The following is a 14062-nucleotide window of genomic DNA, read 5'->3' as shown; positions in this document are numbered from 1 at the left end:
TCTTCCCTAGCTTTATCTTAACCAGTGAATCCGCCAGGGTAGACTCGCCCGGTTCCAGTCAATCCTCCTTTACGGGGGCTTGGAACTTAGTCCATGCCCCTCCTTTTTCTTTCTGTTTTCTCAGCGAGCATTCATTTTTCCAGAGCCCCTTTTTCCTGCAGAGGGCACACTGGTCCTTCTCCAGGGGCTTCCTCACTCTGTCCATCCCATCCTTTCTTGTTTCTTGCAAAGCTGCAGTCAATATCTTTCTGTCCTTTCTCTTATCTACCTCCTCCCGATTGCTAAACACTCTCCAAGCCTCTTGCAAACTTTCCAAGTTCAAACTAGTTGGTGCTTGTAGATTTTGCAGTTTTCTGCAGACTGCCCTGTGAATAGTGACACCAACTGATGAATACCTTCCTCTGAATTTGGATCCAGGGAGGTATGTTTTCTCATTACATTCCTCAGCCTTTCAAGGAATTCCGAGGGAGTCTCCTGGGGACCCTGTTTCACTTCAAATAATTTAGACCAGTTCACTGTTCTAGGGATAGCTCTTTCTACTCCCTTTATTACCCATTCTCGGTATCTCTCCAAAAGCTCCCTCCCATGATCTGTATTTGGGTCCCAGCGAGGGTTTTGTAATGGGAAATAGTCTTTAATATCTTCATCTGTTCCTCGCAAATTATCCTCAAGCAGGGTTTGTGCTGTTCTTAGAACCAGTTGTTTTTCTGTTTCGGTCAGCTGATAACAGCAGCTGAATATCCTTCCAGTCACCTCATCCCATTTGCTCTCTCTTCTCAAAAATAGCATAAACTGTAAGATTGTATTGTATTGAAGGGCCACTTTTCCCCATCCTCCAACTCAAACCCCAACCACCACTGATTACAGTATTTAATCAGAGTTTTCTGGCTCAGGGTTCCCCCTGGTTCTCCAGCAAAGTCTCAACAATGTGTTAGTATACATCCCAAGGGTGTGCGCTTAGGGATTTCTTTTCCCTCTGATCCCCACCATTTTAACTCAATCTATCAAATCTAATCAAACTCTTAAGCCGTGGTACTATCTTAGAGTAGATGTAGCAATACCTCGACCTTAATTGTGGTTTACCCTTTGTGGGTTTTCCTTTTCCTACCCAACTACATGTGCACCTTACAATTATGTACTTTACAATGGCCAACAATCAACAAGGCAAGAACAAACACGTATTGAAAAGACAACGTATATGACTTTTGCTTTGTCCGTCTCCAGCCGTTTCCCTCGTGGGAGGGCGGAACCACAGGTCAGGAGTCCGTGCTCGCCCCGCAGCTATACTGCATCTCACTCACACCACACACTTTGACATTTCAATCAGAACTGTGGTATATATCATTTGTTAAGCTTAACCAGAATTTCAAGAATAACAGTGTTATCTGTTGACTCAAATCACAGTACTGGTAACCTACAATGGATGGCGGTACAACATACAATGCATATGTCCTTTATTGTGGGGTCCTTTCCACCCTTCATCACCTCTTGATATCTCTTCAACCAGAATGAGTCAATTTTATCAAACATTATGGAACCGTTTAAAAAACAAAAAGCCAACAAATTCAATTTATGAAATTGCTTTCCAAAAACTTTTTCAAGCTTGTGAGCCAGGTTTAACTGGGGAGCTACAGCTGTTTAGCATTAGTTGACAAGAGGAATTACCAGTATCCAGCTCTAGACCTGCCCTCTTCAAAGGAATAACTGTCCCTTACAGATGCATCACTGGTTATAACATGTGTGTCCAACCTTTGGCTTGCCTGGGACACATTGAGAGAAGTGTGTTGGGCAGCATGTATGTAGGTTGCTCCGGAAGAAATGCCTCCTATTTATTTCCATAAAAACAGCAATAGTTACCATGAGCACAGTAATGCTGTTTGATAGAGTAAATTCTGGAGGGGCAGAGCTGCTGTTGTGATGGCAGTGGACGGAACCAAGCTGCGTTTTGAGTCGTACCAGGCAACATACAGCCTGGCTGCAGGTTGCATGTGCCTGGATTAGAAGGAGATAAAGGGTCCTTTCTGATGTTCCCATCTGACTGAAACCACATATGGTATTCAGTCAGTCTGCAAATTCCTGCATGGTACAGAATAAAGAAGGGAGTTGCTTTGGGTTCCTGCAGCTGTGTAGCGGGTTCTTCCCTCCAGTATCCCAGAATGTCCTCTATTAAAAGGTCTCCGTGCCAAGCTTGGTAGCTGTGCTTTCTGTCCATAAGAGGGGTATTCTGTGCTTTCCCCAGAAGAACCCCAGTCCAAATGAGAAATAAGAAATTGTTGAAATAAGAAATTGTTATTTCTCACTGTACCGTGAGATAATGCTGTCTTCATTCATAGTGACGCTGAAGAAGGTTTGAAGATGAGCCCTTCAGGTATAGCACCATCTTTGCAAGGGAGCCAGTGATTACTCTTTGATTACTGGTAACGGTAACCAAACTCTGGAAGGTATACTAATATAATTGTCACACGAGCAGAAGATACTCTTCTCAGTCATATGATTTGCACTGCTGTTATTCTGTATGGTACCACCCAGATTACTAGAGCGGAGGGTGAATATTGTGATTTATGCACTGCTCTGGGCAGAGGCAGTCCTCTACCACCCACATGCCTCACCAAATGCTGGAAGCTGCTGTAGCAAAATATGCCATGAGTTTTCATCTCACACGGAGGAAGCTGCTGGCAGTGGATATCTGTGCAACATGCACATATTATTTGTGACTGCGTTATTATTATATTTAGGCATTTACAAATGTAGCTGTTGTGTACTTTCAGACCTTCTCTCTGATCTGATGTCTTCTCAGGAACTACGTTTATAACAAGCCCTATAATTCTGTGCTTGCTCAGGCAGCCATTGGACTGTAGCTTAACAGCCCTGGCCATTAACAGATAGCATACTGTGTTTTTGTTATAGCAGCAGTAATTATATGTATATTTTTCCAGTGAGGCACGTGTTTTTTGTGTTTTTTTTTTCATTTCATTTTCATGCTTTTGAGTCTTTGACATGTGATATTTGACACAGAGAAAGAAGCTTAATGGGTGCAGAGCCCAAAGGTTACAGAATCTGTGTGTGTGTGTATGCAGCACAACATATATATATATATATATATATATACACACACATATATATATATATATATATAGCATGACTGAAAAGAAGCAGGAAGGTGCTGAAGAGACTGCCATTTGATTGCAGTACATCTGAGTATTCACTGCTTACCACCAGCACGCATAACCCTGTATTTACCTGACTTTTTGTCATTATCTGGGGGGAGGGAAGGGATAATAACACTTTATCGTAACCTTATCGTAACCTTTCCCGTCTTATGGACAGAAAGCAGAGTTTCCATGCTTGGCATGGAGACCTTTTAACAGAACACATTCTGGGATATTGGAGGCAAGAACCTGCTGTGCAGCTGTGGAGAGACACATGTAAATTTTGAAAGTTTTGCTTGGTTTACGTACTTAATCTTGGTCTTATGAATAAAAACTGATCAGCACTTTGCCTTATGTTTTCCCCGTCAGGAGAAAGTTGATTCTCAGTATGCTCACGGGCTGCAGGAACTAGAATTTATTCGGGAACACAGTGACACTGAAGCTGCAAGATTATGTGTGAACCAATGGTTAAAAATGCCAGGTAAGAATAGGAGAGATGAGATTTCAAATATGCAGTAAGGAACCAAAGATTGTAAGTAAATACATGCAGGAGAAATTAACATTTATTTGGCTATGTTGAAAAGAGGTATCAGTGGCATCATTTTGAAGACACCGCTAATTCGCTTAATATTATTTTTGAGATTTCTCTTAAGATTATTTCTAAGTGCTGCACTGCAGAATAGAACACCCGATAACTGCCTTAAGCTGTACTGGTGTTGAGCTTGCAGGTGCCCTGGAGACATAACCAAATCTTAGTGTATTAACTTTGCTAGAGTATTCCTCAAAAACTAAACTAGTGTTTTGTTGCCAAGGAAATTAAATATATGAAATGTAAAAGGTATTCATGCAATGTTAGCTATTTTTACCAGCAAAGTTGTCAGAAAAATATTACTATTGTACTGTTGCTCAGAAAAAATATGCCTACGTAGGTATAACTTCTGTTAAAAATATTTTTTTTTTGTGTTTCTTTTTTTAATATAAAAGGAATATAAGTTATTTCCTGTAAGACCTTGTGGAAGTATGTCAGTATTAGAAGTCTTCTTGGGTATTGAAGAGGCAGATTCTTTAACTGAAAGAAGAGACGTCTTGTTGTAGAATTGCATTACAGTCACTGCCAGCATGCTTTTAAGAATCAAAGTGTTTTCTAAATGCTTTGGGGTTTGTGTTTTCTGTAAGTTTTTAAGTCTATAACTGAGACCGTGGTCAAATGTTTTGTTTCATAACGCAGGTCTTAAACCGGGCACTGTTAACAGTGGAAGAAGGGGTGTTTGTCAGAGAGCAGGTCAGATGCAAGTCAACAGAAATCCCATTTCATGTCCTGTGATGCACTGCAACAGAAAGTTTGACAATGGCCATCTGCTCCTAGGTCATCTGAAAAGGTGAGGACGTATTATGAGAAATAATAGTGAAAGAGTGTATGTGAACTTCAAACACCTGCATTGAATCTATTTTAAACTTCCTATAGTGATAAAATTCCATTTGGAGAGCACAGTAATGTGTTGCAGATTTTGTACAGGTGATGTAACTTACTGATTTGAGGTTCTTCACTTGTTGGCTGTTTTTCCATTCCGAATTTAAGTATGCCATTTGTATTTCTTCTTTATCCAAACTTGAAAAAGGGGCAGCACACTAAGTACGTAATGAGCTGTATAAAACTTGATAGTAGGGTTAAAAAGATGCTCCAAATGAAAGGAACCTTATGAGGTTCCTCAAGAGCAAGTGTGGAGTTCTACATGTGGGGAGGAGTAACCACATGCTCAGTACAGGTTATGGGCTGTCCTGGAAAGGAGCTGTGCAGAGAAGGACCCAGGTGTTCTGGTGGACAACAGGTTGACCATGAGCCAGTGGTGTGCCCTTGTGGGCAAGGAAGCCTACGGTATCCTGTGATGTGTAAAGAAGTGTGGCTAGCAAGTTGAGGGAGGTGAACCTTCCCCTCTGTTCTGTCCTGGCGAGATCACACCTGGAGTACTGTGTCCAGTTCTGGGCTCCTCATCAGTTAAGAAAGACAAGGAACTTTTAGAGAGGAGTCCGTAGAAGGGTCCCAGGGCTGACTAGAGCACTGTTCAGCCTGAGAGAGCGTCTTTATCAATGTTTATAAGTATCTAATATGCAGGAGTCAAGTGGATGTGGCCAAGGCCTTTTTTGTGGTGCCTGGTGGCAGGACAAGGGGCAAAGGGCACAAACTGGAACATAGGAAGTTCCATCTGAACATAAGAAAGAACTTCTTTACTTGGAGGGTTACAGAGTGCTGGAACAAGCTTCCAAGAGAGGGTCTGGAGTCTTCTCTGAAAATACTCCAAAGCGTGCCTGATTGCTTTCCTGTGTAACTACTCTAGGGAACTAGTTTAGTAGGGATATGGATGCGATGATCTCCAGAAGGCCCTTCCAAACTTCATTCTGTGGGAGAAAACTCAGGTTCCAGTGAATTTAGCTTACCAGAGAAAGCAAAAGCTGTGTTTGCAAGCAAGGGAAAACAAGGAATTAATTCACTACTTCCCCTCAGCAGAAAAATGTTCAGCCGTTTTGAGGAAAGCGGAGCTCCATCACAGTGGTTACTTGGCAAGATAAATGCTGCAACTCCAGATGTCTTCCCCATCCTCCTTCTTTTCGCCAGCTTTCATTCTGAAGCAGGCCATGTGGAGCGGACATCCTGTTGGCCAGTTGAAGTTAGCTGTCCAGGTTCTGTTCCTTCCCTTCTGCCAGCTCCTTGCTGGCAGGGCAGCATGGGAAACTGAAAAGACCTTGGTTCTTTGGCAGTACTTCTTAATAACAGCTAGAACATGCCTGTGCTATCAACCAACATATAGCTTTGCTCATGGGTCCAAAACGTAGCTATGGTATAGGAAATTAACTCTCTCTCAGCCAAAACCAATGCAGGGAAGTTTAAAAAACAAACACAGAAACAAACAAACAAAGTACAGATTTGTAGGAAATTGAGACTTAATTCTCTTAAAAACAGGGTGATTCCTCTACTAACATATCACTATAACTTGTTAGCTGCAGAGAGGATCGCTTTCATGTGAGCTATTTCAACTGATAAAGCTAATGATAGGCAGACTGAGGAATGCTGCAGTTCAGGTTGGTTTGTCAGGTTTTTGTCCAGTAGTTTCAAAAGACCTAATTCTTTCCTATAAGAACATATGTACATATATTTTTAAACTGTCACAAGGGTACTAGTTTGTTAATTATTTCTTCCTCTCTAGGTTTGATCATTCTCCTTGTGACCCAACAGTCACATTACTTGGACCCCCAAATAATGCTGTTGCCTGTGTGATATGCTGCCAAATATTTTCAACCTTTCAGCAGTACAGTGATCATCTTTTATCTAAGGCAAGACCATAAGGATAAGTAACTCATCTGACTGAACATAATAGAGGGTTATCAAGACATGTAATTATGAACATTTTCTCTTTCAACCCTCTTCCTTCCACTCTCCATTGGTTGTTCTTGCAAATAGTTTTTTCTTAACTCTTCAGCGTTTCAAATGCCTTGTGTATCCTGACAGTACTCCCCTTAACTCTGACCATTATATTGTACTCTGTGGTGTACACCAAAGACAACTGCAGTTTTGTCTTGATCCTTTGATCCTTGTTGGTGTTATCAATAGCTATTCCCCTTTATTTGTGTCTCCGGAACTAAGAAAGATGAAGATAAGAAATTAAAGTGAAATAAGAAGAGGTATGAAGAGCAACAAAAAAGGAGATTAAAAAAAGAGGTGACAGAGTTAGAGAAGAAACTTGTGTGACTCAGCTGCAGTTGATTCTTTGCAGTCTACAGTGTCTCCGTTGATACATGTCTGACGCTACATGCTAGTTAACTTGCAGAAGGGAACAAGATAATGTAGTATTTGAGTTTTGATTAGAGTATAAGCTAATAGAATTGGGGTTTGCTTTTGTTGTTCCCTACCTCCATTCTTTTCCTTTCTTGCTTTTATAATGTCATCTGTCTTTCCCTTGAGCTTCATGACAGATGCTCAGATGCTAACTTCAGTGTGCATGGTTTTATTTAAGCAATCTGATTCTGAATTACGTAATGGGTAACAGTTTCAAAATTTAGTGTTTTAATAACATATATTGTTGTTTACCCACCTAGCCTATTGAATTCAAGGGAAATACTAAATATTGTGAAATCAGACTTATTTAAGGTGGCAGCAGCAACTCTTGATACATGATCATATCTGGCAAGCCTGACAGGTTGCAACATAGTTTGTCCCTGCTCTTTTTCCTTTTATTCCAAGTTGTGTGCCCGTGGTATGCCTGTGGGCAGTAGCAGCAGTTACAGGTCAAAAGCACTGCCTCTTGCAGCAGGCAAAAGGTTGGAATTATTTTGATGTGGAAGGAAAGGGGAATAACAAGAAAGCAAAAACCGATCATGAAGATTCTTCAGGGAGACAGAAGAAGGGAAGAATAAGCAAAAAAATAAGTAGCATTAAAGAGCTTTGCCCGTTGATGCAGATATTGAAGTTGATGTAAAAGTTTGGCCATTCCTCTCGTGTTTAACAAGCTGGAGCAAATAGCTTGGGAATAAACGTACATGCGGTAGCTGAGAATCTAAAAGTGCAAACGTTGCTACAGAGGTGGAAAGGAATGGAAAGATGTGAAAAGAAATGGGATTCCTTCATTGATTCTGTGTTTCTTCTCATCAGATCATTTTATTTTCCAGCTAAATCAAAATGATGGACATGAAAAAGATCTCCCTCCACAACATATTCAGTGTTTTGCATGTCCATGCTGCTTCCTCCTCTTCACCAAAAGAGATGAATGCTTGAAGCATATGTCAGGAAAGAACCACTTCCTCCAGCTTTTTAAATTGAATGGTGTGTTGCTGCTAAATGTACTTAGTGTGCTTCTCATTCTTTCTGATAATTTATACTTCATGTAATATGACTTATATTTTTCTGCTATGTAAAAAGCTTAATGTTTTAAGTGTAAGAAATTCTTGTTTCTCTTTTAAGGACTTGCATATTATATAAGATCTTAAAAAAAATATTGAATATGTGCCTTATAAACTTAAAAGCATCCCCTCTTACAGAACATTTAATCTTGGGTAAGTGGCTGAAACAGATTAGAAGTAGACGGAATTATTTTTCAAGAAGATGCCTTGTTTTAGATAATTTAGCTTTTGTCACTTCTGCCCTCCCCCAGAGAGGCTGCAGGAAGTACACAGTAAGGATGAGCTTTGAGGATCTTCCTGCAGGCTGAGACAGTACTGTCATGTTCTTGGAAACATCCACCTGCTTTGTGGTTTGGAGTTCTCTTGTATGTTCCCCATCTAATTCTCAATTCAGATGCTAATTATGAATTTGCTGACTTGGAGATGTTTTGAGATTGGGTTGTAGGTTTTTTTAAAAAAAAAAAATTACTGGTGACCTATTGCTTTGAATAGATGAATAGCACAAAATAGAGATGGATGGCACTTAAAGTACTCCCTTTTTTATTCTTTTTGTTTGAAAGAGTAGGTCTTCAGTATTAATGTCAGCATGGGCCGTGATTGAAAGACTTAAACTGAAGTCATTTCCTACTGATCATTACATCTTATTAAGCAAAAAATTAAAATAGCATTTGTAAGTAATGATCCCATTGCAGAAATAACGGAGCTCAGCTGACTCATAGTAACTTGAGTTCTGAACCTCTTGACAAATATAATTCTAGAAATATCTGAAAGCTGGAATATTGTGAAAACTCTTAAGATGTGACTGTGCTTTCTGCCATTCTGCACTGTAGAAATGAAGGCTGATTCTCCTCTACCTTTCCCATCCTATGCAAAGAAGCTGCTGATATCACTCTGCAAAGAGGTTCCCTTCCAAGTGAAATGTATGTCCTGCTTACAGATACTACGGTCCCATATGGAATTAACAGCTCATTTCAGGTTTGTGAGAGGCAGCTGTCATTATAATGTGAACATGCATAACTGATAACCAGTGTGTTTATATAACTGACACAGATGTGTTATGTAGTGGTGCTACAGAAATTCAGAGCACCTAGGGCCGTCTTACTGGGTAGACTATCCAAAACAAAAACCCTCCTTTTCCATGTTCCTACTTTCTCTTGATTCATAAAATCACTGGTTAAAGTTTATATTCCTTTTGTTGCTTCTTGTGACAGAAAACAACAGAACTTCGTTGATCTCTTCTAAGTATTAAGCATTTGATTTCTAAGATGTACTGCATGAGCAAAGTAGAGCATCCATCCAAGTGCTAGTGTTGGGAATTAATACTTAATTCTCTTTAAAATGCAGACTAGCTAGGCAGTGTTGACAAGCTACTGAGTCAGCAAAAATAAACTGAGGGCACTACTTACCCACGCTGTTGCTGTAGATACTAGGTAAAATTTCCAGGTATATCTCAAAGTTTAAAAATGTTTCTGATTATGATATACACCTTTATGATATATATAATGCATATATTTTTAATCCACACTAGAACACGTTGTCGTAATTCTGGCCCTATGGCAGTGTCCAAGAAGAGGATCTCCCAGGTTGCAGAGATATTCAGAACAAAAGGTCACTGTGAGAACTGTGATAAGCTGCTTTCTGATGAGAATCAGATCTTGCAGCATAAGCAAAGCACTAAACATAACGTTAAAGTTCTTACTACGATGGAAGAGTCCATCTTGATGTTCTGTCATATCAATGAAAAAAATAAAAATGCATCTCATTTGTGCCATACTGTGGATTGGTCAAGGCCGCTGCTGAAGAGACATTTGGGCTCGAATGAGTCAGCCACTGAAAATGAATTTACTCCTGCAAAACGGAAAAGTGATTTAAAAAAAAACAGTGAAGATCATGTCGGAAACCAAAGCCAAGGCAGTGCTTGCAAAGTGAAAGCCTGGTTTTGTGAATGCCTTCAGAAGTTTCTTACAGAAGAGTCAGTAGAAAAACACATTTTGTCAGCAAATAGGATCTGTCACAAATGTGCTGTATGTGGAAAGCTTGCTGAAAACTCAAGTATCATCCGCCTGCATATGAGCCGGTTCCATGGAGGGGCACACTTGACTAACTTTCTTTACTGGTGCAGAGCGTGCTCTGTAGATCTTCTCAAAGAAGAGGATATTATGAGACACGTGACTGAGTTCCATGGCGGACATAGTTACTATTATGAGCAGGAAGCTCTGGAAGATGAACCTGTGCCCTCAGCCTCTGACACAGTGTACGTTTCCAAAGATGAAAGGAAAGAGTCCATTCCTAGCCCTGTGGAAATCTCTCCTGAAAAAAGTCCTCATCTGGGAAAATGGCAGTGCCGTGTTTGTGAGGAGATGTTTGAATCTGAAGACAGCGTTAAGCAGCATTGTATGTCCCTAGAAAGCCACACATTTCACAGATATTGCTGTGGATTGTGTAAAAACCACTTCCGGAAAGTAGGAACGCTGCAGCGACACTTCCAGGAGCATCATAATGGAGAAATAAAAATTAAATACTTCTGTGGCCTTTGCGGCAATCTCTTTTTTGACACAGAAGAAGAGTTTCTAATCCACTATAAGGACTCTCACAGCACGGACTATGTATTTGTGCCTGAGCAGGCGGAAATATCAATAAAAATAGAAGATGACTTCCTCCCAGAAGAAAATGGAGACTTTTTAACCTGTGGTTGCCGGACATCTTATGTCTCCAAAGTAAACAGGAGGAACGATTACATGAACTGTCAGAAAGCCATGCTGCAGGAGGGAAAATTATGGTTTCGCTGCTGTTTGTGTTCTGCAACTGCACAGAGTTTTGCAGATCTGAACAGTCATCTCAGCAGCCACACATCGGTGAGAAGTAAGCGAGACGTGTATGTTGTGAGATGTGCCGCATGCAACAAAAATTTTGACGATATTCAGAGTGCACATCAGCACTATCACATGAAACACTGCTTCCTACAGAAACCCGATGTATCAAGTTTCGCGTCAGAACCAGAAAATGCAGTATTCAAATTCGCAGCAAGTGGGGCTTGTGTGGACAAAAGGACCCATGAACTGAAATTTCATGCAAATTCATCCAAGACTCAGGGAAGATCACAGTCTCCTCCCCTGAAGGGAACGACCCATGGAAAGAAAGGAAGAACTGAAAATTCAGCATGCTGCAAAGAGCCTGGTGAGGGTCTGTAGAAATTAGAGGTATTTTTATATTAGAAAAATATCACACTGTTTTGATGCCAGTACGAGATGTATCATTTGCCTGTGTCCAATCTGTAAGTCAGCTCAGAACTTATTTTTATTGTCAAAGTTACATTTTGAATACTTGAGATCTAATTCTATTGCTTTATACCTTATGAATTATAAGTTTTGAAAAGAGAAAGCGGAGAAATGTTTCAGTCCAAAGGCTCTCAAGTGTAATTTTTCAACTTACTTGGGAGCATAATTTGATGATAAAAGGAGAACAACAATTCAGGACCCTGAGTGGATATTGAACTCCTAGAAATGTGAAAGTGCAGTAAAATACCCACACAAGGAAACTTTGCTCCTTTGTGTGTATAAATTGGTGAGGCTGGAGGTGCTTTCTGTGTAGGCAGTCCTGTTATTACAGCGCCTTTTCACTTGTGCCTAGCTTGCAAAAAAATAATCTCAGCTGAGAATTTCTGTTCACAGTATGAGTTCACCATGAGCCAGCAGTGTGCCCTTGTAGCCAAAAAAGCCAATGGCATTCTGGGGTGCATTAAAAAGAGTGTGGCCAGCAGGTCAAGGGAGGTGATCCTCCCCCTCTACTCTGCCCTGTTAAGGCCTTGTCTGGAATATTGTGTCCAGTTCTGGGCTTCCCAGTACAAAATAGACAGGGATCTCTTGGAAAGAATCCAGCGGAGGGCCACTAAGATGGTGAAGTGCCTGGAGCATCTCCCCTATGAAGAAAGGCTAAGTGAACTGGGTCTGTTTAGCCATGAGAAAAGAAGACTGAGAGAGGACCTGATCCAGGTCTATAAATATCTGAGGTGTGGGGGGCAGACTTGGGAGGCCAGACTCTTTTCAGCAGTGTGTGGAGACAGGACAAGGGCAAATGGGCAGAAACTGGAGCATAGGAAGTTCCGCATGAATGTGCGCAAGAACTTCTTTATGGTGAGGGTGACGGAGCACTGGAACAGGCTGCCCAGGGAGGTGGTGGAGTCTCCTTCTCTGGAGATATTCAAGACCCGCCTGGACGCCTACCTGTGCGACGTGGTGTAGGGAACCTGCTTTGGCAGGGGGGTTGGACTCCATGATCTCTAGAGGTCCCTTCCAACTCCTGTGATTCTGTGAGTGGCTTTGCCTGAAGTGTCCATGCTTAAATTTTTTTTAATTTGTGTCACTTCTGAGAGTGACGTCAGGAATGCCAAAGGTGTATCTTTGGTGTACAAAAATTGGGAGTATTTTTAATTTCCCACAGTGTCATAATGCTTTTGATTAATATACAGCAAAAAGTATGTTTCTAAACATTTTATGAGCTATTATGGTTTTAAGCAATATATTATTGTAAATTTGCCACAGTAGGAAGAGCATAGCTAAATGTTAAGTATACTAATGAACATGTCAGTGTCTCAGTTAAGTAGCTCTCTGTGTCAACTATCCAGTTTTACGTCATCATACTGCTAGATTCTACTGTCAGTTATGTCAGTTATCTAATTTAATTATTACTTTTATCTAATCTATTTATTACTAAATGATACTTCAGTTGATTTAAAAACAGTGCTGAAACTATGCAGCCACTAAATAGGATAATGTTTTATGACTTTTAGCTTACATAGTGGGTTAATACATTAATTGTTTCAGAAACGTGTCTGAATTGATTTATGTTTGTTGACCGGAAAGTTGAATAAACTTAAAGTGTTCCTATTTATCTCATTGAAGATAGTGAACTTCCAGATCTCGACTACTTGAGTACCATGACTCACATTGTGTTGGTGGATCTGGACAACTGGGGAAGCTTTTTCACACAGCTGCCAGCTAACCTGAACCAAGGAACATTCATCTGGGGATTTCAAGGTAAAGTGATCAAAGGAAGAACATAGGAGTGAGTTTACATACATGTTTGAGCAGAGATTCCTTGAGAGAATTAAAAGTGATTAGCCATTAAATTGGTCTCAATTTGTATTGAGGAACATGTTAGTCTTTCATTAGTGTCACAAGGATTTTTGCAAAGCTTAGGAGTACTAAGGTTCATGGGGACCAGAACAGTAGTTTGTGGAGTTATCGAATGCACACAATTCCTGTTCGTTTAAATACAATGATATCCCAGTCTCATGTTTTTCTGCGCTTTCCAAACAGCACAACTGACTGTTGTTTTTTAACGATACGTCTTGAGTTATGTCTGTTATTCGTGTTTTTGTGGTTTTTTGTTTTTTTTTTTAATGCAATCCTAGCTTTCCTTTCAGTTCCCCCCATTGTATTGACCAGGTTCTACGTTGTTTCTGTTCTCAGACATTCAGTTTTCTGTCACTCATTTTGTAGTCCACCTCCACTAGTGAATCAGGCTAACTCCTTTTTCGTTTTTGGCTTTCTAACCCAACAGGGGCTTTGGGGCTTTTGGTAATGCAGTTTTTCCAGCTGTCACATTTGACAAAATAAATTTTGTCTTTAAAGCCAGTTTTACCTTTTACTTTTGCCTTGCATTCTTAATATATGGTGACACTGCTATCCTTTTTTGTTTGTTTCTTTGTTTGATTGATTGCTTAGGAGGATACAGTAACTGGAAACCTCCAGTGCAGTGCAAAATTTATAATTATCTCAACAAGATCGGATGTTTCTTCCTTCATCCGCGTTGTGGGACCAGAAGAGAAGCAGCAGACTTTGCACTCTGTGTTCATGTAAGTTAGTGTGTGCCGTCTTTATTGTTGTTTTAGTGTGAGAGAAGGGTGGCAGGTGTTGTATGCCATTGACATTAAGTACTTATTAGCTGTGAGATTCACACAACTTCTGTGTCCACTAAAAAGGATTATAGAACCATTGCTGAACTGAGTGGAGACAGTG

General features: G+C 40.4%; 1 protein-coding gene across 12 annotated transcripts in view; it reads left to right on the top strand.

Moving 5' to 3' along the window:
• Nucleotides 1-14062, top strand: part of LOC107312099 (E3 SUMO-protein ligase ZNF451-like) — a 36932-nt gene that overhangs the window by 11937 nt on the left and 10933 nt on the right. For 10 of the 12 annotated variants that reach the window (XM_032443529.1, XM_032443527.1, XM_015859216.2 and 7 more), the window contains 8 exons: nt 3519-3630; nt 4378-4528; nt 6353-6479; nt 7812-7965; nt 8873-9017; nt 9571-11225; nt 12944-13078; nt 13769-13899. In XM_032443529.1, coding sequence (XP_032299420.1) covers nt 3519-3630; nt 4378-4528; nt 6353-6479; nt 7812-7965; nt 8873-9017; nt 9571-11225; nt 12944-13078; nt 13769-13899 — 2610 coding nt within the window. The remainder of the gene's footprint in view (nt 1-3518; nt 3631-4377; nt 4529-6352; nt 6480-7811; nt 7966-8872; nt 9018-9570; nt 11226-12943; nt 13079-13768; nt 13900-14062) is intronic. The other 2 variants (XM_032443528.1, XM_015859215.2) reach the window with 1 other exon arrangement.

This window comes from Coturnix japonica, chromosome 3 (assembly GCF_001577835.2).
Source record: "Coturnix japonica isolate 7356 chromosome 3, Coturnix japonica 2.1, whole genome shotgun sequence".
NCBI classification, from domain to species: domain Eukaryota; kingdom Metazoa; phylum Chordata; class Aves; order Galliformes; family Phasianidae; genus Coturnix; species Coturnix japonica.
The sequence above is the reverse complement of the archived record's forward strand: the minus strand, read 5'-3'. Positions and strand labels throughout refer to the sequence as shown.